The sequence below is a fragment of the Archocentrus centrarchus genome, chromosome 13 (genome assembly GCF_007364275.1).
Source record: "Archocentrus centrarchus isolate MPI-CPG fArcCen1 chromosome 13, fArcCen1, whole genome shotgun sequence".
In the NCBI taxonomy this organism is placed as follows: Eukaryota; Metazoa; Chordata; class Actinopteri; order Cichliformes; family Cichlidae; genus Archocentrus; species Archocentrus centrarchus.
This window is the reverse complement of record NC_044358.1, coordinates 27,565,590-27,590,299: the sequence shown is the minus strand read 5'-3', so window position 1 is coordinate 27,590,299 and position 24,710 is coordinate 27,565,590. Positions and strand designations below refer to the sequence as shown.

At 40.4% G+C, this 24,710-nt stretch overlaps 1 protein-coding gene across 7 annotated transcripts in view; it reads right to left on the bottom strand.

Moving 5' to 3' along the window:
• Positions 1-24,710, bottom strand: part of elna (elastin a) — a 55,380-nt gene that overhangs the window by 19,123 nt on the left and 11,547 nt on the right. For 5 of the 7 annotated variants that reach the window (XM_030744941.1, XM_030744942.1, XM_030744944.1 and 2 more), the window contains exons 2-17: positions 21,567-21,635; positions 19,678-19,725; positions 18,386-18,475; positions 18,145-18,171; positions 7,006-7,056; positions 6,861-6,911; positions 5,073-5,135; positions 4,647-4,712; positions 3,080-3,127; positions 2,881-2,943; positions 2,503-2,577; positions 1,317-1,358; positions 1,129-1,200; positions 816-902; positions 482-511; positions 109-285 (exon numbers count right to left, since the gene is read on the bottom strand). In XM_030744941.1, the coding sequence (XP_030600801.1) occupies positions 109-285; positions 482-511; positions 816-902; positions 1,129-1,200; positions 1,317-1,358; positions 2,503-2,577; positions 2,881-2,943; positions 3,080-3,127; positions 4,647-4,712; positions 5,073-5,135; positions 6,861-6,911; positions 7,006-7,056; positions 18,145-18,171; positions 18,386-18,475; positions 19,678-19,725; positions 21,567-21,635 (1,059 nt within the window). The remainder of the gene's footprint in view (positions 1-108; positions 286-481; positions 512-815; positions 903-1,128; positions 1,201-1,316; positions 1,359-2,502; positions 2,578-2,880; positions 2,944-3,079; positions 3,128-4,646; positions 4,713-5,072; positions 5,136-6,860; positions 6,912-7,005; positions 7,057-18,144; positions 18,172-18,385; positions 18,476-19,677; positions 19,726-21,566; positions 21,636-24,710) is intronic. The other 2 variants (XM_030744946.1, XM_030744948.1) reach the window with 2 other exon arrangements.

The window sequence follows — 24,710 nt, the reverse complement described above, 5'->3', positions numbered from 1 at the left end:
GATGTCTGAGTGGCGTTTCTATGACAAACTTTTGGAACTGTTGTTCTGTACAACAATATATAGTAAGATTGCTAGCTTTGTACCTGTCCCACAAATTATATAGCATACCATATTTAGCAGCTTTGGCTGCTGGTGAATATCCACCACTAACTAGTGGAACTCTTCCAATTGGTGCACCTCCTGGGACTCCCCCCGGAACACCTCCTGGCACTCCCCCTGGAACACCTCCTGGGACTCCCCCCGGAACACCTCCTGGCACTCCCCCTGGAACACCTCCTGGGACTCCTGGCAAAGGTATATAATTAGAAGATAAAAGTCTAATTTGTACGTCTAAATTTAGAGGTTATTCACAATATAATATTATATTAGCTGAGTTTGATATTTTTTTGGGCACTTCACCAAAAAAAATGCTTAAAAAGAATGTGTGACAGTGTGGTCTTAAGTATTTTTTCAGAATAAGCAAAAACACAGAAATTCTCACCATATTTAGCAGCCTTAGCAGCTCCATATCCTGCAGTCAACATATTGACAGCGAGACATATGATAACATTTTAGAAACTGAAGTACATTAAAACAAAACAAAACAAATTAAATTAAGGTATGGTGTAACATATTTGTACTAGTTAGTCCTAAATGAATGCTGATGGAGCTGGCCCACAAATATCATGTCTTCCATTTCAGGCCATAGGTCTGCAAATAAGTCTTTACATTTCCTGTCATCTTACAGTTCTGCTTACTGCAGTGCGATTTTTTTTTTTTTTTCTGCAAGTGTGGAGGCATAATTTTGCTTTCTTGTCTATTACTGAATACCATACCTCCTGACACCTGCCCTGGATACAATCCACCAGTGCCACCAAAACCTCCAACACCTCCAACGCCTCCAAGGCCACCAGCACCCAAACCTGGGGCAGAGTGCAGAGAATTCAGTCAGATACAAACATATTGTATACTGATGCACAGGAAGCACTGTCTTCAATCAGTATAGTAATCCATCATATTGGGCACCTGGGGTCATTTTACCTGCTGAGGCAGGTAAAATGACCCACTCCTGCAGAAATAAGGAAAAAATGTGAATATCACATCTCTATTCCACATCTCATATGAAACTACATTTGTGAAAACATTCACCAGTTCCAGCAGGATATCCAGACTTTGAACCTTGGCCACCTAGTCCAGCTCCAGCATTAAAGCCGCCTTGACCTGAAGCATACATCACAGTGAGACAGATCATTAAACACTGGATTTCCACAGAAAATAAAACATTTACAGTACCAGTCAAAAGTTTCAGCGTGTCCAAACTTTTGACTGGTACTTACCAAAGGGAGGTTTTCCACCTGGAACTTTTGCTCCATAAGGACCTAAAGAGAGAGTTAAAAAAAATTATCCTACACATATCATATGCAATCAAAAGTAATGCACTGCAAATCATGCCTAGACTATGGACTGTAATACATACAGTATTTGTATCAGTCAGTGGTCTAGAATAAAATCATCAAACTATCAATTTAATTGATTTTAAATGCAGTACAAATACTTCAAATGGTTGTGTAGACTCCAAAATATGTTGGGTCTTATGGTTTAGTAATTCCTTAGTTTTATACAAAATTGCTAATGACTTTAAACCCTTTCAGTTTATTTAGTCAGTGTGTTGTTTCCATGTTAATTTGGAATCAGTCAAAACACCTAGAAATTTCAAGTCTTTCAAGTTTAATGTTACAAATCTTGAATTGAGATTTTTCTCTCTCTTTATTTTGATGCGCAAAATCTTAAATTTTGTTTTCTTAATTTAAGGGACAATTTATTAACATCAACTCACATTTTGAGGACTTTCCGCTCCCTTTCAACAGCATACAAAAAAATAATTTACATTTTTCCCAGAACCAAATGAATTTGTGTCATCTGCAAAAATAACAAATTTTAACAACTTACTAATAGTACAAATATATTTTTTATAGAGTATGAAAAGTTTTGGACCAATTACCAATCCCCAAAGCACACCACAAATTCTGATATTGGTATTGTTAATTTCCACATATTGTTTTCCAAATAGCTTTTCAACCAGGCATGACATTTTAAATAAGTTCAGTTTTGTACATCTGCCATCTTTTCATTATTGTCTCCGTGCAGCTACCTGAGAGGTTACAGGTAAGCTGACTCTACTGAAGTGTGGTGCAACATTTAGGACTGTTTCATTCATTGCAGTCAGAGGAACCTATGGACCATTGCTGTGAGAAAGGCAGTATACAGGCAAACCTTTTGTTCAGGCGCATTCCGAAAGTTGAAAGTAGAACAAAACAAAGAGAATCTTTCTGGTGTAGTGGTACCTATACATAGTGAACGCAGATCTGTTTTTAGGCTATATGATGAATAAAACTATTTTCTATATGTTATAAAATAACTTTAAATAAAATATCAATTGAGAGTTCAAATAATCACAAAATTATATATTGCATCACATGGAAAGAAGAATGAATATATTCACTGAATAATTTCATGTCACACCTTGCACTTTGGGTGATTTGAGGGGATATCCATGGAACACTCCTGGCTGCATTGGCCCGCCGTACCCACGGACACCTATGAGGAAGAAAAATATTAAAATCATGGTTAGCTAATACCAAGCAAAAAAAAAAAAAAAAAATCATCATCACCATCACGGTCCTATGGCATTACTCTTTGGATCCCCAGCAAAACTTTTATTTATTCATCTATATTTGTTTAGTATATGTTACATTGGGAACTGTCTGGAATTGTCTGCGAAGGACAGTCTGTACTGTATGCCTTTGTAGAACTACCATGTACTATGTGTGGCATTCACTGGCAAAGACATAAAAAGGAAAATAAATTGACCAGCAGCCACGAGTAAAAACCAGAACTTACTTGATTTGGGAGTCAGTTGAGACCCAGTGGGCACCCCAGGCAGAACTCCACGTCCATGAAACCCTGAGGGAGCCATAAGAAAGCAGAGAACAGCTACATAAAACTCCTGCGGTTGTCTTGAAAAGGACTGACAGGTTGCATGGTGAAACTCTGGTAAAGTAATAAAAGTTCCCCAGATTAATCTATGAAAGAGCCAAACCTTGTCCTGGCACCAGTCCATGCTGATAAAGGCCAGGTACACCCACACCTGCCACATCCAAAGAGAAGACATGTTTGCAAACATGTTGAAATATATGTGAGGGATCAATAGTGTTGACTGTGAAAATTAGATGTCTGACAACCACAAAAACTGCTATAAAGAAGCCAAACAGGATGCAGATTACTTACTGGCTACAAATTTTCTGTGGTTGATGCAGATATTTACTGTAGTGAGACAGTATGTGTTCAACAACTAAATGAATTATATAGTATATGCTAATGTTTCACCTTCATCTAAATTTACTTCAGTGATGCAACAATTCCAGAGCAGCATTAACAAGATATAGATAAGATATAAATATAACAAGCCAGACTTTCTTGTAATTTTTTGAAGAGGTCCTTTAAGAAAAATTGATTTTTTTTTTGGGGGGGGGGGGGGGGGGGGGGGGGGGGGGGGGGGGGGGTCTCACAGTGCTGTTATAGTAAAGTTAGTGAACAAGCACGTGATGTTTGATGGGTCCAGCTTGAACAGTACACATCTAAGGTGTGAATTTGAACATCCTAGGTCACATTGTTCTTGAGTTATGGCAAACATTAAAGTGGAACAGACGCCTAAAAAGGATGAACGAGTGTCATATTTACACGTAACAGACAACTCTGCAAAGAAACAATTTGAAACTGTATCTGTAGACACTTTGTTACTAAAAGGGAAATTGGGAGAAAAGGCTGAGGTATGCTAAATTACACATGAACTGGACTGAAAATCTGTGACAACAGCTCTGATGGAGCAATGAATCAAAATCTGAAAGTTTTGGTTCAAATTGTCATCACTATGTGCAGAGGAAGTTACAAGAGAGGTACAACACTGGTGTCTGCAGCCATCTGTAAAACATGGCGGAGGCTCTTTCATGGGTTGGGGCTGCATTGTTGGAGATCTTGTCAAAATTGATGGAATTGTGAACACAGAAAAGTACTGTCTGATTTTGATCCACCATGCAATGCCATCTGGAAAACATCTCATTCATTTTCAGCATGACAATGATCCCAAACACACTGTCAATGCAGTAAAAGCATACCTAGATAGAATAACACACAATGGAACACTATCAGTCATGAATTTGCCTCCCCAGAGCCCGGACCACAACATTACTGAAGCAGTGTGAGATCATCTTGATAGAGAACAGAACAAAATGCAGCCAAAGAAGAGCTTTGAATGTTCTTCAAGAAAGCCTGGAGAACTATTCCTGAAGACTGTACGAGAGTTCAGAATGAAGGTGCTCTACCAAATATTGACTTTCAAGCTCATTTTTGCCTCATATACAGCGTTTCCATTTATGTTTGCACATGTTTCAGTAAATCACTTCAACTATTTCCCATTTTCCTAGTAAAATATTAAGAAATGAGTTGTAGTTCAAGACTTTTGCACGCCACTGTGTATTTAAGTTTTTTCTTTATTACTGTAAGTTTATATGTTTTGTTGGAAAATATATTTGATGTGGCTCTGCTGCCTGGTGGACTGCATCCTGTTGGCATTCCCCCTCACGAGTTTATTGTTGAGTCTACAAAACCTGGCACTTTGGCAGCTTTTTTTCCTGCACCACCTCCAGGAAGGCCAGTCTGAGGAATAACAGGCGCTGAAGGAAAAAAAGAAAAGAAAAAAGAAAAAAGCAGAACGCTATTTAGCTTATTGAGAGGTGTATGAAAAATACACACTGTCCAAAACATACACATCCTTCTTGGTATTGAGGTCAAACAGTTTCTGGTTAAACTGTGATTTCTGCCGCTCAGTGTCAGCTGCACTGCTCTTACTTTACTTTTCTTACTTTATTATATTAGAAAAAGCACTAAGTTTAGAGATTAATTTAGAGAAATCTATTCCAGTGTTTACCTAAGAAAAGCAAGACTAGTAAGAATGAAAAAAGTGCTTTTCATCAAAAATAAATCAAAGAAAAACAACAACAGGGGTGGAAAATGATGTGAGGTGTATGTCTTACCTCCCCCAGGTAGTCCAGTTCCAGTCCCAGTGCCTCCAGGACCTCCTAATGTTCCTCCAGCCCCTGTCCATATGCAGAGTACCCCGACATAAACATAAATAAGATTTGATTTCAAGTCGCATTGACAGACTTGAATGTACTGACACCATACAATGCCTTGCACAAATGTAGAGTTGCACATCCCATGACCACTAGAGGGCCCTGTGCCACTAAAGATGAGTAATGAGTTGCTTTGTGGCCTGTGGTAGAGCCCCTTGCTGGTCAGCGGTAATGAGGGCAGCTAATCTGGCCCTCTCAGTTTATCATCGCCCCCATGACCGACATGGCCTTTTGCTTTAATCAGAAAATTTAGCCAGCATGCATGGCATTTTCCTCACTTCATCAAATGCCTCATTTCATTGGCTAACCCCCCTCCTGCAGGAAATGAGCTGTCAGCCTCACTTGTAAGGGAGCTTGGCAGCAGGATAAAACACAGTGGTTTATTTGCTTAATTTTCTTTTTTTTTTTTAAATGTTTTTATCTTAAATTCCACATACTTTATTGGACAGACATTGCGCACTGCCTGTAAGTATGCGTTCTGGGAGAACTGGTGAGGCAAACTCTGGCAAGAAAATGTTCTGTTTTATCTGTGCTGTTTCAGAGGAAGGACCAGTTATGTTCAGTGTCATGAAAACAATACAAACTGGTTCTAGGGACTGATTTTTGCCATTACCAATCAATACTTAACGGCAGGCTCTTTGCCATTGTGGAGTCTTGGTCATGATTGAGCCCTCCTGAGTTCATTTTTAATCAGCCTTCCTAATTTAAAGCAAATCATGAGGCTGAACACAGCACGGACTGTAAGGTCAGGCTGGGCTCTGCTGACTTTCAAACTGTCTAAGGTTTGCAAGTACATGGTAAAAACGTACACATGTTTGCCAAACAGTGTTTTCATGCTGAGTTACCATTAATGTGAAACATTCACTTTGGCTTACTCCTAACATGCGAGCATGCAGAGCTTTCAAAGTTCAAAAATGCTTCAGTCAGTTTCAGTCTGGTCCGTACAGTAGTCTGCTAACATGCCAAAAAGTGAGTTTGCCCCCCTGAGCTAGCAGAGGGCCTCCTGCACCTGTGAGTGGGACAACCAGAATTTCAGATGCATTTGTGAATATGAGAGATTCAGAGCATCCATCCAGGAGCCTCTTTTTTTTTTTTTTTTTTTTTTTGTTGGTCAAAGCACCTTTTTACCAAACAGAAATTAAACCAAGATGTATACTTGTCCTGCACTGGGAAGAAGGGAAAATGACCACCAAGGAAAGCAGCAGCAAATGGATAACAGCGGCATCAGTAACGTCAGCTTGCAATTATCCAAACAAAAACAGATTTAACAGAAGAGGGGAGCAATGTTTCTGTTTAAAAACCAGCTTTGGCATGGCAGACCAGGTCATTCCACCTCCGCAGGGATGTTTGACTGGAATCCTGGAAGTTACTTTAGTCCTTGAATTTGAGGTATTTTTAGACCTCAAATTTCAGGACCGAAATTGGAGAGAAGCACAATATCACTAAAGCAATCAAAACAAGTAAGTGAAACATAATCACTGTCTCATTCCAACAACCAGCATCCCATCATCCTATCTGATGACCCCCAGTTTCCATTGCACTCAGTGAGCCTCCTCCACTCAATGTTTTTTTTTAAAAAAAGCATGCTTGTTTAAAAATCAAGGAAAAAATTGTTCACTGATGCCATCACTCTTTTATAAGAAACCGATGTTACGTTTCTACCCAGACATTTTCGGCCCTGTGTTTTACCGCTTTTAGCAGCCTTTGATCCAGCTCCTGGATAGTAGCCCCCAAAACCACCTAAATGACACAAAAAGTTAAAGGTTAGCCAGTCTCCCCCCCCGCCCACCCCATATTTAACATACAGACGCTTACAGTTCCAGTTTTAGCTCACCTCCTCCATAACCTCCAGGTCCCAGGCCACCACCTCCTAGGTTTCCATATCCTGGTTAAGACAAAAGTGACAGCCCACAAACTGACTGAAGTGTGTATGTGGGGGCAAAGAGAGTAAATTAAAAAGCAAAACAAAACACAGTTTTCTTAACTTTGGCTATAGTGAGTTAGATGTGGTTTACGCAGCAGTGATTACTCTTAAAGAAAAATAAGCCATCACGCAATCTTTCATCAAAACATTTTCCAGGACCTGTGAGTACAGCGTGCCATACAGTTAAAAAAAAAATTTTTTTAAATGGCATGGCATAAGATATAATATCATGTGTGCCTAATTAAATTTGATTGAAAACATTTGCGTGTATGCTTCTAGAGCCAAGGACTTTACTTTGGGCACATAGGACAAAGCTGACCCCAACTGACTAAAACACATGAGAGAAATGGCATAAAAATTTTTGGTTCCCTATCTGGTTATGCTTTATTCTAAACACTGGATGGAGCAGTCTGTTCTTTTTGAGACCAAAATCCCTAAGCTAATCTATTTGGCTTCACTTGACACATAAATAAAGGCATATCCCTGCTTGAGTTTCTGCTCGCTGTCAAGAACAAACAATGTGAGAAGAACATGTGGAAAGAGTGAAAGAGCATGAATTGAAATGCTCACCACCCACTATTTATTGATTATTAGAGACTAAATCAGTATCAAGAACAACTCCAGAAAAACAAATTCTGCTCTATTTCAGCCCTGATTCTTAAACAAGGCATATTTACAGAGCAATATAAGAAAACTCAACACCAGAAAATACTGTCACACAAAGGTTTATAGTGCTTGGATTTAGTGGCTTTAAAGCGATTTAAAAAAGAAAAAAAGGTCATTTAATAAATTCGAAAATCCCTGCTTAACCCGATATGTTACATTTCCTGATACAAAACATGCTGCAATTTAGGAGAAACACTTCAAGAAGGAAAGAAGAAAAAACAAGATGGTGTAATTTTATTTGCATTTAGATGCATTACGTTGAACTTAAGTATCTCCAGACAACTGCCAAAGTGATAAATGCCTATTACTTAGCGTTAACATATGGGAATGGATGTTTTAGAACATCTTAGGAACGTTACTGTCAGAGCTGTATTTCTCAGAGTTGAATTAAAAGAAGCTGTGAGTTAAACAAATTCTTCAATCAGAGACAAACAGGTTGGAGTAATGACTGTTTTTGAAACCAGAATGAATTTGGATGCTGCGTATGAGCTAGTCCACCAAGGAATTTATTTTCATCAACACTCATACACCAGATATCCTGGGGTGAGAACAAGTAAGTGTGGGAAATGAACTGAACGAGGGAGAGGGTGAGAGGCTGGTGTCAGTCCAGTAAACGGCAGGGTGCAGGTAATGATACTGATGAAGGGTGGGAATGCGTAGCGAAAGACAGAGGGGAAGATGGAGTGCGGAGTTTCATGACCGAGTCAAAACAAATGTGGGCACCGGCCTTGCCAAGGGCTTAAAAACTAGACATAGCATGCAATTCGAGGCCAAACGCTAAGCTAAGCATCCTTGTGATAATCCATCTCCTTCAAAGCTTTCAGCTTGATTCCCCTCGATTGCTCAACCATCTCCAGCCACACCTCGAAGTAATCAATTCTTATATAAATCTGACTGATGTTGGGCTTTCCCTTTTTCCAATGTGTCTTCAGCTGACATGAGGAATCATTTGCCTCATTTGTCTCATGCTTATCAGTGAGCAGTGGGCCACAGAAATGTTAAGGAACTGGCACAAAAATAAGAGATTTACTGGTCTGGTTTGAAATGTTCCTTTACAATTAGATCATAGACTATCTCATTGGCCAGTCTGAGGTGTGTTTGTCAGTGTGAGATTACAGCAACGGGAGGATTTTGAATGTTAGAGGATCACAGACATGAAGCGAGAGTGAAGACAGGTAGGACCCTGGAGGATTTTAAGCTTATTCATCCATCATCTGGCCCACCTGTGCTCACTCATGCATAGCCCAACCTGGCAGAGTTTTTAAGAGTCGTCCAGCATCTGCCACGTTGAACTCAACTGTCTGATTTGAGATCATGAGACACACACCAGACACCCAGAAGTCAGTCTGATTGTGTGAGCCAGAGACTATGCGTGCAGGCCTTGGGCAGAAGCAAAGTTTAGACAAGGAAGAAAAGAAGAGAAACTTCGTTTTCTGTAATTTTGACATCACTGAAGCATAGGAAAATACAATGCTCTACAGTTAAAAAAAAAAAAAAAAAACCTGCCCTGGAGGTTGTGCATGTTCAAGCTCAAAGACAGAGGACACTAGCGAAATCTGGACCTTTGTCAGTTTGGCATCCATCCACTGATTGTGTCTTTGGGAGATGGAGGGTCAGGTTTTTGTACAAAAGCCCTCTGTTTAGCTATATTTGCACCATCTTTTGAGTCCAAACAAGCATGCTTTTGTTGGACTACTACTATTACAGCATGTCAGCTCACACAAATAGACCCGTCTTAGCTCACATATTAGTGGGAGTCTACACCAATGATGTTTTTTGTCATTTTCTACACACTTGGAAAGTCTGTGCAGTTACCCTGATATCAAATTACCATTTTTCTTTGGTGCCGCTCCAAATATTTGGTTGATTGCTGTCAGGCTGAAGGACTTCCGTACACTAATATGGCACCTAATTTTCTCAGTGACCCTCAATCCATAATGAAAAGCCAGAGGGACCACTTGAAACCTCAGTTGCCTTTGGACTTTGGACAAAAGAACCAAAAAAGGCCAGTGCTCTAAATGCAAGATGGAAGGGACAGAAACCCAATACTACACAGGAGGGAGGACTGGAGGCCAAGTAAACTGGAAGGTAAGTGATGCGGTGCAGCAATGCATCAGAGTTTCCTCCATTTAGATTCCTTGAAAAAAAGAAATGTGACAGAGACATGCTTTACTAGCCAGTTTCCATTCAGAAAAGACCACTGGCTCTGAGCTCTGAAGTGGCAAGTGCACAAACAGGTTGTTGAGGTGAAATTTGGTATGCTGTGGTTATGAATAATTGAGCATTGCCTAGCAGTGGTGATTCATTTGTAGTGGCTTGTTTAAGAATGACTTCAATGAGCATACACAAGTGAGTGCAAGTCTAGAGGGTCTCTGACAAAGAAGAAGGTGTCTTGTTTTCAGTGGAATGAAAATGTGACGAAGGACAGGCAGCCATGCCTCCTGCTGTACCATATCATGCAGATCGCTATTTAAACTGAAGACTTACACTGGACTAAAACTGGCCAGACAGCATGGCTAGTCCTTTCAGTCACCAGTCATGTCTCAAACACAAGTCCAGTACAAGTGATGGCTGTGAGCCAGTGTGAACAGAAATATCTGGTTTCAATCTCTGCAGTGAAACGTCTTGCTCATTCTCCATTGGGGTTAGGTAAGGTAATTCTCTGTTTCGGGACCAGAGGAATACAACAGAAATTAATCAAAACAATATTTTCGGCACACAGTCTCTCTCTGTTACTGTTCCTCTATCGGTTTAACCATCCTTGTCTCTTTCCTCTCACTCTTTCCTCTCCAGTTGGTGTCTAAGGGCTTGTGCAGACCAGACATGAGGTGTTAAGAGCAGCAACCAGAGGAAGCCAAACATGAGAAGTGAGAGAAGCATTTGCTCGCTCCTTTCCATCCCCTCCATTTTCCTCCCCCTTTCCCCCACTCTCTCTGCTTTGTGAACCAGCTGGGCCTGGTGAAGGGTTTAATTTAAGAGAGCAAAGAATTCCATGGCAGAGATCCACTGTAACTGACGGCAGACGCGAGGAAAGCACAGTTCGGAGCTGGAGCTCTGGAATGTCCAGGAAATTTTTTGGGACTTGTTTCTCATTGTATTCTTTGTTTTAGGTCATATTTAATAAGGCAAGCTTTATAAGAACAAGTGCTTATTTACAGAAAAATCGGGGTGGGGGTATTATAACTCGTACATATCTTTAATATTGTTATCTGGTTATTTGACTTGGAAGCCAGTGCTGGTATGAAAAATTGCTAGTCAAACAAATATGTGAAGGGTAAGGTAGTTTCAAGAAGCACATGGCCTAATGCAAATGCTGCAGTTTTTCTGTAATGTGATGGAAAACCTTCCTGAAGATACACTTCCTCTTCAAAGGCCCCTGTGGAGGGCCCAAGAGACTCAGTGCTTCGCTGTGATTGACAGGTAGATTCTGTTCTTCAGCTGTGGCCCCATATAAATTTTCACTTTGAAAGTTAAGCCCATCATTTTGTCCTTCACTGTCATGACAGCAGATTTTTATCAGTATCAAATTATCACATTGTTTTGCTTCCAAGTTGGTGGATAAATTGCATTCTTACAAGGTGACGTAGAACAAGCTGGATGGAAGCAGTCATGTGAGGTGCTGTAGTGATTCCAGATCGCGTGAGACATGTGGACACACTGAAGATCCCCTCGCTTCCTCTCCCCCTCCCTCTATTGTGACCTCCCCTGCTCCTCGTCACTTCAAGGTTTGGTTGTGCTGTCAGTCACGGACACACCGTGCTGTGAGAGGCAGGACGAATCACATGTTGGACTAATTAAGTATTTACACAGTCACACCACTACACACAAAGTCTTTTCCTCGCTGGCTGATGTGAGCTAGCCGACTTTGGCGGAAAGCCTTTTATTGTTTTTACTTTCCTTTTCCATGGAGTCATTGACACGATCAATGAGCGGTCCCAAAGCCTGAGCCGCCCTCTCTGCCAAATGACCCCAAGTGCAAAACTGTCACACATCCTACAGACAAACAGGGAAAGGGTCTAGTTAATGTCTCATTCTCTGACTTTTCTGCTTGCTGCTAGTATGTGCACACATACTCACACCAGCTAGGTCAGTATCATAAAACTGTTAGTGCAATTAGGTGTCAGTAAGTTGGTGGGGGTGGCCATTTTTCACTTTAATAAGGCAGCTTTGCATCATACTAAAAAAGAAAAAGGGGGTATTTTGTGGTGGGCACCTATGGTGCAGGAAAAACTTTGGGGATCTTTGGAGAGCCTCACAAAACCACACACTTGGGCTTCAGCACACATACATCATCTGTGAGGCGCTGAGCAACTCTTACGAACGGTTTCAAATTAAAGGCAACTGTAAAAGTCACTATTACACGTTATTTGGATTTTAAGCAGCGCCACTGTGCCAAACCAGATTGTCATGCCCACTGACGTCTATGGTTGTCTGAACTCACCAGCCCGAGTCTTTGCGAGCCTCTCACCTCTACGAACACATGCATTATTTCAAACACATCTGTCCAAAAGACCATTATTCCTGTCTCTTAATTCATACCATGTTAATTTGTACACCACACATTACACCATATCCACTGAGTCTCTGATGTAATTGTTTATACTACAACCATATAGAACAGAACACGCTATGCAATAGGCTTTCAAGAGGACCTGACATTTTTCAATTTTCCTTGTTTGTGTGTGAGTAGAGAGGCTCGGCTGTTCTCCTTTTTATCCACTTCTAAAGGAATGTCACAGTTGCTCTGCCAACACTAAGCCTCTGAATATGTCTGAAGAGTATCTCTAACTCAGAACTCATACCATTGCTGATTTTAGCTTGGCACACACACTCACAGAATGTACTGTAAAGACATGCAGACAAGGCAGAAACACACCACAGGCATTAGAGTACACAGCAAAACACGGAGTACATGTGCACAGAGAGTGCAATTTTAGGGAAAAAAAAAAAAGTGCTCATTTCTGATCAGTGGGTTCCATGTGCAGGGAGGTTCAGTTGTGCAAATTATGCATGGTGTAAGAAAATCAGTCAACAATTGCAGCCTGTGGCCATGGTATGTAAAGTTGGCCAAGTGTGTTTCCTCTCCCAGATGGTCCACATATGCATCTAACTGCCATTCCACTGAATGCTTTTCTGACAACTGGGGGCCGTGAGAGGAGACTAGTGTTCGACAGGTCGGCTCAGCTCAAAACATGCAAATTAAAACACTGACGACAGACTCCTTGAGTCAGCCTTAAAAACATTTTCCAAGTTCCTCTGTTATTGTAAAAGGCTGTTATCACTGCTCAGCCATGAGAGGCATTTCACTATGACAAACTGTATGGGATACTCTACAAAGGAAAGGAAGCAAGGAAAGATAAACTGTCACTGACAGTGGGAAAGTTGTTTACCGAATAGTACATTACAAATATGCAGAGGTATTGCTGCATTTACTAATGCATTGGGATACCTACAGTACAAGGCCTCAAGGCCCAAAGCTGAAGTCATTTAAAACCCATTTATCTTCCCAGCCCGGCACTGGGCCTGATTGAGAAATCCAAGAGAGACATTTCACAGGGGTGAGATCATTTCTATCACTCCCATTATTTGAAATTAAGCACATTTTAATGAATGAGCAACCCTGCACCGGGAACACAGAACATCAGTACGAGAACACTTCATAAGGACAGCTTTTGCAGTGACTTTTTAAAATAATGCATGTTGCATCACAACATTTTTAAGGCTCTGCATCAGACTGGAGCTCAGACATAAGCTGTGTATAAATCAATCACTCGCCACTCTTTTGATGATGCCGAATGATGCATGATGCTTTATACCCACCAAGACTGGAATGCATACAATCAGCTTTCCTAACAAATAATCTCCTCTTAATGGCCCTCTAAATTCTTCAAACTCTATCAAAGGCAACAGCACCGTAACTGCTTACTTTTCCACAAATCTACAAAAAGGGCCCTCAGCTCTCACAGACTTCACAGCTCTTAGGGAAACAACAGCAAGAAATTTCTCTATCACTATATAAATAAAACTTTGGCTGTGCAGCCAGATGGACAAGGAGACTGGTCCACGCTCCAGACTTGTTGGCAAAGGGAGTGTTGGATAGGGTGTGAGAGCATGTCATGGGATAGTTGATCAACCAACAAAGCAAAGAAACGTTGGTAGTAACATCTTCACAGGAAAATAACCATGCAAACATAACACAAAACTGCTGGTGAAAGCTTGAGGAGATATTACCAAAGCCGAGAGAAAGTACTAATTGCAAGAGGGAAATACCACAGTTAGGAACAGTGATGTGTGGCATGCCTGACGGATTAGACACCAATAAAAACTAATAACGATCCTCTTATCTATCCTTAATCCAATATAAATTTAATTCTCTTGATGAATTAGCGAGAATACCAAAAATGGAACGTCAACAACTGGTGACATAATCCAAGAAAAATTGTTTGGAAGACAACAGGCACTTCCAATGTGAACAAATAAGCTGTGTTGGCTGTGTGCATATTGGGTGGGCTGAGTCCAGTGTGGGGGTGATATCAGAAAGTTTCCTTTGCAGACAGTTTATTTTCCAAGATCTTGAAAGCTTGACGCAGAGTCGGCATAGGACAGATTAAAGAGACTAAGAGGAAAGATAGTTGAGTAAGAACAGAGAAAAGTCCATAATTCACATTTTTTCCTGAATAAACAAGTATGTCTATTATGTGCTGAAAGAGATGCTGAGTGCCTCCAAACTGATGTCAGAATATATATTCGGTATTTGTGCGTGTGTGTGTGATTGTGTCAGTGCGTACACATGCGGTCTCACTCGTAATTGCTCGCATATGAAGATGATAAACATATTTACATACAATCATAGTCATGCATATTCACATGCAGATGCTTCCAGTCTCTGACAGCTCAGAGGACAGGTCTGAGCTGCAGTAATGAAAAGCACATGTGCTCCAGGAGACTAAACCTCCTCCAAGCTCATCTTCTTTTGGCTAAACACTTTAATCCTCACCTCAATCTATCAGTCTCCTTTCTCTCAGAGAGCTCTCTCAGCATGTGTGCCGTGCGAATGGCCACGGTGAGAGGTGGTGTATGCGTATGGCATATATACGGCATGTCCTCATGAGTTATCGTCCTTTTCCGTTTTCCATGCTTTAGCCTGTCTCTTGTCTGTCCTCCCCATGTCCACTGGACGCTTCCATTCCTCTGCCTTTCTTCTTTTAAGCAGACAAGTTCACTCAGACAAGTGTGTCTTCAAACATTGACCGTGATATGAACCAGAAGATGAGCAGGAAAAAAACAAAAAGAAACAGAATAGGTGTGCTCATGGGCTATTCATTTTAAATCCTAGAAAGTTTAATTTCTGAAAAATAGGTACGTGTGTGCTGAAATAAGTTTTCTTAGGAATTACAGTTTATTTTCAGCAGTGGTATTAAAGTGAATATCTTCATTTTTTTCACAAACAGCCTAAAATACTGTGAACACTCGAGCCCACCACCTGTATGTATTTTCTGCAATCAGCAGCTACAACTCTGCTTTATTGCGGTTTGGTCTGCTGCCACAGAAGTCATATGATTACCTAATCAACTCAGAGACATGTTTCTGCATTGATCAAAATGTTACACATATTGCAAATCTTCCAAGGAGGATTTGTGACTACATTGTGCGATACTTTTCATCATCGTGTTTCAGTGGAAGAGCCACAGAAAAGGCGAGATAAGAAGTGAGACTCTATACAGTCAGCTGCCAGGTTTTTTTTTCCAGCACGCTTATCTATTCATAAACGGCTCTGCACTAAATCCTGCTGTGCCTTCACGAAGTCCTTTTGGAGGCTTTAACTTGTAGTGTTCAGTTGTGTTAGGCTACAATTGCATCATAAGGTTAAGCTGAACAGTGGGCTTACATTACCGGGCTCACAATATCAATTTCCTTCTTTCTTTCTGGCTGGATGGCAGTTGACAGAGCTGACTCAGAAACTCAGTCCTGAATAGCACAGGGTCCTGTTCAGGGTCAGCTTTCCTGAGCTAATGTTGGACTTTGTTTTACAAAGAACTGACACCTGATACCTACTGTTAATTTTTTTCAGATTTTTTCAGCCAAAAAAAGCAGGAGTAGCGTCATGAAGAACAGCGAGCTGCTGATGCCAAATGGAGGGGCAGCCCCGTGTGACTCGCTGCCAGCCAGGCTTCATTTTTTCCTTTAGTTGTTACTATTTGCTCACACATACCTATTTTATAACTTTTACTTATTTTATAACTTTATGAGCCTAAAAACTAATAAAAACCTGACTGCCAATCATTTTAAAAACAATAACCCTCTCGACAGACAAACTATATACGAGCAGCATTTCATCCATCTACTGTATGATATCTATAATCTGTTAAATTGCTCACAGATTCTGACGGCTCATATAAGTTTTCATTGCTCAGAGGCCGAGGCTCGCTTTCGTCAGTTTCAGACAGCGTTAGAAAAGTAAGACAGACAACATGTTGTCTATGATCTTCAGTGTTTATTGCTCTTGGACAGTCCACTGGTAGGCTAAGTGTAAACACATATTGTAGCTCTCCCACACGGACACATCTTTTCTCAAGCTAAAACAGACCATTGTAATCGCACAATGAAATTACACCAACAGCAAAAACAGTAACCTCTATGTTTCTCGTTAACTGCGTTCACGTTGCCTGAAAGTGACAAGAGGCAAGCCGGTGTAAGCCAAGTTTCAGCAATTACACTATGAGTATTGAATCCACCTTTGCTTGAGGCAGCGCAGGAAAGGAGAAGGTGTCCAACAGCTGTTCATAAGGAAAAAGTTCCTCCTTCCACCTTTCATTGTATTGTCAGGGCTGGATGCTGACAGACTTCACAATTAGTGTAACATTTACAAGGTCTTGCATGAGTTACGCTGCAATTCACTGCAGTCACGCTACTCACAAAGCCAGCTGCTGTTCTCCATTACTGCCTAGGCAAGGTGCATATCTGAGGAATGCAATGTCACTGCTTGACTTCATCATAAGAATGAATGGCAGCTCTTTCTATGTGTGTGTGAGCATACATTGCAGCTGACGATTATTTGCATTTGTGGGTCTTTAGCAAGACAATCCTGCTCTTAATATTAAAGATTAATGGAAAAAAAAAAAAGAACAGGTAAGTGACTTTTCACAGTTGCATAAATAGTTGCACATTCTCTGCAGCACAGCCTGCCACTGTGTGAGGCTTACCTACAGGTGAACTGGAGCTGTACATTTGCGTATTAACGGAGACTTCATACTTGTAAGGTTTCAGGCAATATTCCTCTGATGGAAAGGAAAGCACCACTGATGGAAACCAACATTCAAAGATTTCTGAACAGCCATGAAGTGGAACATATTACAACTCCTCTGAGAATTTAAGTCTTCTTTTCCACTTTAAAAAAAAAAAGGCTTAGTTGACCCCTAGCAATTCTCTGTGAGTATTTTCTGTACAACAGAGTTTAGTATGGATTCAGAATGGAGCACTGATCTAAAACAAACATCCAAGGAGCTTTTTTAACATTTCTTGCTTCCTTTTTTCTCACCAATTTAATTCCTGCCATGTAGCCACGCTGAGGAAGAGTGGGGACATAAGTGCATACAAAAGCGAGGGCAATATTTCTCAAGTAATGCTCTGCTGCGCCTGGCCAAAGTCAACTTCCACCAAATACTGGATATTAGGTCATTTTCACAAAATGCCTTTCCAGCCACTCCTGTTGGAGGGTGAGGGTGTGGCACTCCAGAGGGACCCCGCTTCATGTGTTATCAGGACCATAGCACTATTGCTTCGTTCCTTATCTTTCTAAACACAGAGGGGCTGGCTGCGATTGTATCAGCAGTGCTTGGGGAAATTAAATGATGGCTAAATTTGCTAGAGCACCGATGCGGTGCAGACTAAAGTACAGCAAAGGAAAATATTTATTGTACAGTATCGGAGAGAAGGGCTGAGGTAAATTTCAACACGGAGGTTTCCAGATATTGTGAGGGTCCAACATTATAATAACATTAATCAGTGCTCTGGCACCATTGTTTGGCAGGTGTTGATGGCTGTTTGCACTCTGCCAATCATCACTCCTTAATCCTTTTCATGCAGCTGAGGTAGATCCCACCCACACAGGATGCCCAAAATAGATGGCAAGCCAGTGGAAAAAATAAAACAAAACAAAAAAAACAAAATGCAGGGCTGATAAGAAAAACTTGGTGACAACAATTAACAAGAGTGTGTCTCTTTAACCACTGCCCATTTTAATGTCTTTCTCATGGGTAAATATAATACAGTCTATACACTGACCTTTTTGCATCTGTAGAGTCGCCATATAGCCTGCTCATTTTATTTCTTTTCATAACTTTCCAAAAAAACACAGTAACATTGGAAAATGTTCCAACTTACCTGGTTTAGGGGCCTTTCCACCTTGTCCTATTGGGTCAAAGTAAGGACAGGATGTGAGGACTATATAGTTATATACTAAATTTATGATTGTTAAAGGTATTAAACACTGTTTAACACAATACTGACAGCTACGACCTAAGACACCAAAATGCTTCGCCTGAATACGGGTAATGAGAATGACTCTGAAAGGCAGGTGTATGCTGGTTGACTGCTAAAGCAATTAAGTGCAGTTGCTTCATACCTGTTGGCAATCCTGGAATGACCTGGCCACCAGCCCCTGGCACCAAACCGCCTGGGCCTATGCCTCGACCTCCACCTCCCCCTCCATAACCTAACAGAAACAGCGGATGATGACAAAAGTGTTGACAACATTAATGACAGGCTGATCACAGTCACCCCGTTCTGTTTGTTTCTCTAACGATGCTCGTGTCATGTCGTCATTTTGTCTTCATCGTCACCATTTGGAGCTCACTGTTAATTATCACAGTAATCATTATTAAAGACCACTGCGCTTGTGTGAGAGAAATGAAAAACTAAACTCCCAAACCGCCATCCTCATAATGTCTTCCAGTAAACTGGCTTATTAAAAGTGGTCAGCCTCAAACACATTGTTTACTGCCACAGCAACATCCCTAGGATTTAATTCATCTTAGTTTGTGGTGGCGTGAGAAGGAAGTCTCACTAATTGTTTCCCCCTGATCTGACTGAACCAAATCTGAGAACTGACAGGGAAATTTGTCTCAAGGAGAGAAATCTGTTTCTTATGGATTTTGTTAAAAAAAAAAAAAGAAATTGCACACTGTTAGATTCTTAAACCTAATGTGCACATAGCCCTGAAATATAAAACTGTCACATCACACCATGTCCTCCTTGGGTCATGGCTTTAGAGCTTGTAGCAAAAAAAAAAAAAAAATGCACATGGTCAAACTTGTTCAGCAAATGGGAGCTGAAGCAATGCCAGGACACTGCACACAGTGGGTAAAGCTGTTGCTAAAATGGTCTGTGTGTGCAGAGCTGAGTGTATCTGCTAGTGATGTGTGAAATGACAAAGACCAGACTGAATATCTGTGGCTACACACTATGCCCAGTGGTGGCTATGACCATTTGGGCAAGCAAAAATCAAAGTCAGCAACATTACTTTGGCAGCAATAAGATTACTATATGGAAAATATCTAGGATTTAGCCTGAGCTAAAGGAAAGACACTGCGGAAAGCAACCTACATGAAGCAGAATCTTATTAACAATTAATTAATATTAATGAATAACTGGAAGGCAATGAGTTTAATTCACCACAATAGCCACCTTTCTCCATGCACTGTGATATCAGATCCTCATGAGGCTCAAAATATTCTTCCAAAATACATATTTGAGACAAAAATTCTGAAAATTTTATGATTTAGTTTAGTTTAATTGTCCACATCACAGGCACAGTAATGAATGCTCCAGTTCATGAGAATCCAGATGCAATTCCTGAGAATTAATTTTTATATTTTGGGGGGAAAAAGTCATAAATCAAAAATCTCTTCTACTCACCTGCAGCCTTAGCTGGTTTATAGCCCGCAGGGACCCCTCCAGCAGCCCCTAGTAAAATAACAGTCATACAACTATTGATTTATGGTTTGCTTATATGTAGTAAAGTAATGGACAGTTTTCAGCAGAGCAATTCATCATCATGCCAGCTAACCTGTGTCATAAGTTCTTTCAGGACACCAGCTGAGTGTCTTGTGGCATCTTTGGAGAGTTAGTACGTGCTTGCATAAAGGTTTGTATATCATGATGAAGCAGAGACACATAAGGATGTCTGTGTGGTTCAGAATCTATTTTCTGTTTTCAGAAATGGCCATACTGCAAATACATACAATAAGGTATATGCTGTACACTACTGTATGGATGTGCATATACATCTGCTATATACAGTCATGTTTTGCACAGGACTCTATGCAGTCTTGTGAAAAACTTAGCACGCCTCATGATTCAGTAACTTGAAGAACCGTCTTTAACAGCAATAACTTGAAGTAATCATTTTCTGTTTGACTTTATCAGTCTCTCACATAGTTGCAGAGGAATTTTGGCTCACTCGCCTTTACAAGGTTGTTTCAGTTCATTGAGGTTTGCAGGCATTTGTTTATGAATACATTAACTCTTAAGGGCCCACCACAGCATTTTAGTCGAGCTGAGGTGCTAGACTTTGACTGGGCCATTGCAATACCTTGATTCTTTTCTTTTTCAACTGTTCTGTTATAGATTTGCTGGAATTGTAATATTGCAGGGTCTTTACCTTACAATAAAAACTGTTGTGATTTGGCACTATATAAATAGAACTGAATTTAAATGGATCTTTGTCCTGTTGCATAATCCGATTTGGGCCAAGCCTTAGCTGTGAGACAGATGGCCTCACACTTGACCAGAATACTTTGGTATATAGAGGAGTTCAAAGTTGTCTCAATGACTGCAAGGTGCCCAGGTCCTGTGGCTGCAAAATAAGCCCAAACCATCACCCCTCCACCACTGTGGTATAAGGTGTTTATGGTGATACTCTATGACGCTGTGTTTGGTTTTCAGCAAATGAGGTGCTGTGCATTATAGCCAAACATCTCCACTTTGGTCCAAAGGACATTGTTCCAGAAGTCTTGTGGTTTGTTCAGATGCATCTTTGCAGGCTGACATGTTTATTTTAGAGACAAGAGGCATTGTCCTGGCAACCTTTGAAGGTGGTTACACTTGTTGATTATCAGTTAATCATATGCATTTGATTAGCAGCACCTGGATGCTACTTATCTTTATACCTGCTCTGGAAGTAGTAAGAGTGTACTTTGACAGGACTCCTGTGTAAACTTTCTTTTTCCACATGACTGTAGATGTGTGACTACATACAGAGGGATGTATGTATGTAGTCACACATCTACAGTCATGTGGAAAAAGAAAGTTTACACAGGACTGTAGATGTGTGACTACATACAGAGGGATGGATGATTACACCACAAACTGAGTCAAAAACATACAAATTTTAATTCTTGAGACACTTTTTCAGCGTAACATCAGTTAAATGTTATGCATTTCTCTTTACTCAGACAGCTTCAGAATGCTTTCAATAGAAAGAGCCCCCTTAGGTTTCAGGGACAAATAAGAACATTAAATCTGCATGAGCCATTTTCAGTCATTTGATGAGAGAGCATTGCCAGTTAGAGTGCCATATTTTTTATATTCTCTCTAACATAGTACTTTTTGCAATTATCTGTAGGTCTTTATTTCATGTCCACATTGCAGTGATTTTTATACTACTATTTCTTTTAGTCAAACTTCTGCTCCACAGTAGTTCAATTTATCTCTCATACCTTTTCTAAAGAGAAACAGTCTTGTTGTGGCTATGTTCTGGATTATTTTTGTTAAATTGTCCAGACACTTAGTGGATGCTCTCTTACCTGGAAAAAATCCAGTTCCAGTTCCAGCGCCTCCTGGTCCAAACCCAGCTCCAGGTGGTACATACACACCTGGAGCACAGATCAGAAAAAGCAAGAAGTCATCTTCTATCACAAACACATGGGACACTAACTAGAAATATGTGCATTGCTTCTAATTGCATTTCTAAACAATTATGCCATTTATTAGACAAACATTCTTAAACACTTTAATCATCTGTGACCCGTAAAGCAAAAAATGAAATCTGTCCTTGGTATACACAGGCCAGGAAGTGAAATGATACGTGCACACAGCAGCTTCAGCCGGAGCCACAGTCACAGCAAAAAGAATCGGAAACTTTACAGGTTTGATGAGGAGCAAATTCAAATCGTTTTCATACTGATGAGGTACTGCAGTTGGAAACGTTCTTTCTGAATCCTGCTGTAGCACTCTGGACACCCACAGCTCCCACCTCCATCCCCTAGCCTTATTTTTCGCTCAGTTTTTGGCTGCGACCCAGAGTAACTCCTGAGATGGTCGTTCTGGATCCCAGACATGGTAGCCTCATGTGTGCAAGGAACAACAAGAGAAATAAAAGAAATGGGAGACTAAAAAAAATGACTCCAGTTGTTCTGGCATGACTAACAGCTAAATCCAATGGGACCGGTGAGCTAAGGCCAAAATTATAAGTACTATTTTTTGAGGGGAAAACCTGGTTTATATCACAAAAACACAATGTAAATGAGACAATGTGGCTTTAAGACCACAATGATTATGTTTAATGGCTCTTACATGTGTGGGAAGGCAAATTAATTTAAACCACATGTTAAAGGCGTTCATGTGTTTATTAGAGAGTACACTTTGAAAACTGGGCTTTCAGTTCCGTCCACTGAGTATGGCCATTACAGGAGGAACATTACAAGGTATTACTGTCCAATCTGGCTGTATCAAAGTTCATGACACATGCCACTGAAAAATTTCAAAAAAGTCTATGCATTTTACTGAGTATGTTGAATTGAAGAAGGTGCTTACTTTTGCACCAGCAACCTGTGATATATCTAGTTTGTGCAACAATATTATCAATTTTACAGCTGAGGCTAGTAAGGCAGTGCTAATCAGTGGTGGGAACTGATGAAGTGCAAAGTCCTAAAGGATGCTGCAGGAACCACCTGGACAGGAAGAAGATATTTTTTAATATACAGTTGGAATAATAAACTGGAAGCAAGCTAAGCATGAAAATCTTTAATTTAAATGTACTGACACAGCTGTGAGTAGTTAACACAAATATTGATAACAGTGTCGAACATATTTAGATACTTCATAACTGCTCTAATAAACTAAGGGTAAAAACATTTGTTTATGATGAAGCGATAAAATATTGTCTTGAGCAAAAAGTAGTGCGCCAAGAAGCGTTTGTAACCACTGTGGTCATGTGCAATGTAGAGCAAATGATAGGGTGTCTCTTAACTCATCCTAACTGGAACAATCAGAGTGCTGGACCGATCAGATTTCTTGAGGTTTGCCCTGGCAGGCTTGAAAAAAAAAAAAAAAAAAAGAATTCCTTTGAAATGCAGCGCATGTGTTTGTCTGTCTCTATCAGTTTGCCCATGCCCATGGCTCTGTGGCATAGATCTCAAGTGCAGGCACCACACGATGGGTACGCAGTTCTCATTCTTGCTCCTTCGTTTTGCAATCAAAAGGAGGATTTCCTGTCTTGGCATTGCAAGTGAGGCAGGAGGGACTGTGGGTCTGCTCCAGTTTTCCTTTTGCTTAGAATCCAATCATGCTACTGTACCACATTCACAGAGTGCACCGGGTTCACCAAAAACGTGCATCCAAATAAGGCACAAACTGACCTCCGCCAAATGACCTGACCTACCTCAATAAATTTGAAGATTTCTTCATGATTTTCTTAATTATCGTCATCATCATGTGCTTACATTCCTCATGAACTCAGCCAGGTCATGGGAATGTGCTGGAATGTGTGTATGGAGAACAAGACTGACTTGGAGAGTATGCAGGATTGGATGAGGCAGAATTTACTTCACAGTCAAAAGATTGCTGAGGGTTTGTGACTTGCATGGCGTTGACAAATAAAACCCTGGGAAAGGAGACTGGTGACCCTCCAAAAGCCTGTTTTTCAGAGTAAAAACTAAAAGGTAATAATAACCAATATATCTATGTCTACAACCCTGTCTGGTGCAGGTTATCTCCACTGGAACAGAAGAAGAAAATGTGACAACATTAATAAATTTCTGCCTGCTGCGTAGTAAGAAATGAGCCTTCTTGTTATCAGTTAAATGTCAGTGACTGTTACAACTTAAATAGGCTGAACTGATTTTTTTTTTTTTACTGCTGTGGTTACTGTAGAGTGCTCTGAGCATATTAAGAGGGTGATGATGTACATGCACTCACGGGAATCCTGGCAGTGAGTTTAACTTATCACCAGTTTCACTTTGGACTTGAATGTGGTCCAACTGCGGGACTCACAGTGAATAGGTTGTCAGTAAGCTATTCATCAGCTGAATAAAAGAGCCAGAAATACAAAGTTCATTATATGGGAGTGAGACTTCCTGCAGTATTTTGCATGTTAATCACAGAAAACAATGTTAAGATTACTGCACAAATTTCTAGTTTTCTCTTAAGTTATTAATGGTGGATGCTGGAATTTGTCTCACTGTGGTCACCATATAAATATTCCAGCCAACCAGCAGGAGTGGTTATTGCTGAATCACTTTTGACTATAAAATAAAGAAGCAATATTTAGAACAATCACTCCATCCACTGCAGAGGCAAAGACATAATAATTTGCCAATTTCACCTGATGTGCTGTCTATTGGCCTGCCAGATTTGTATCACCCTTAGACCGCAGTTTGGAGGCAGGGGAATTGTAGAGAGAGTTTAAATAAATCAAGAGATGTCAAGAAACCTTTTGATGTGGTGTAGCCAGTAATATATATGACTGAGTCAAAATATCCAAGCTACACTTCAGCGGTTAACTTTGCAAAAAAGACAAAGAAGTAAAAGAAGTTACTTTTGTACTGTTTGCATGTTAACAATTATCCTTGAGGATAATTGTTAACATGCAAAGTCGCATACAAATCTATGTATACACTGATCAGCCACAATATTATACAAGACCTATTATTCTCATTTTCACCTAATTT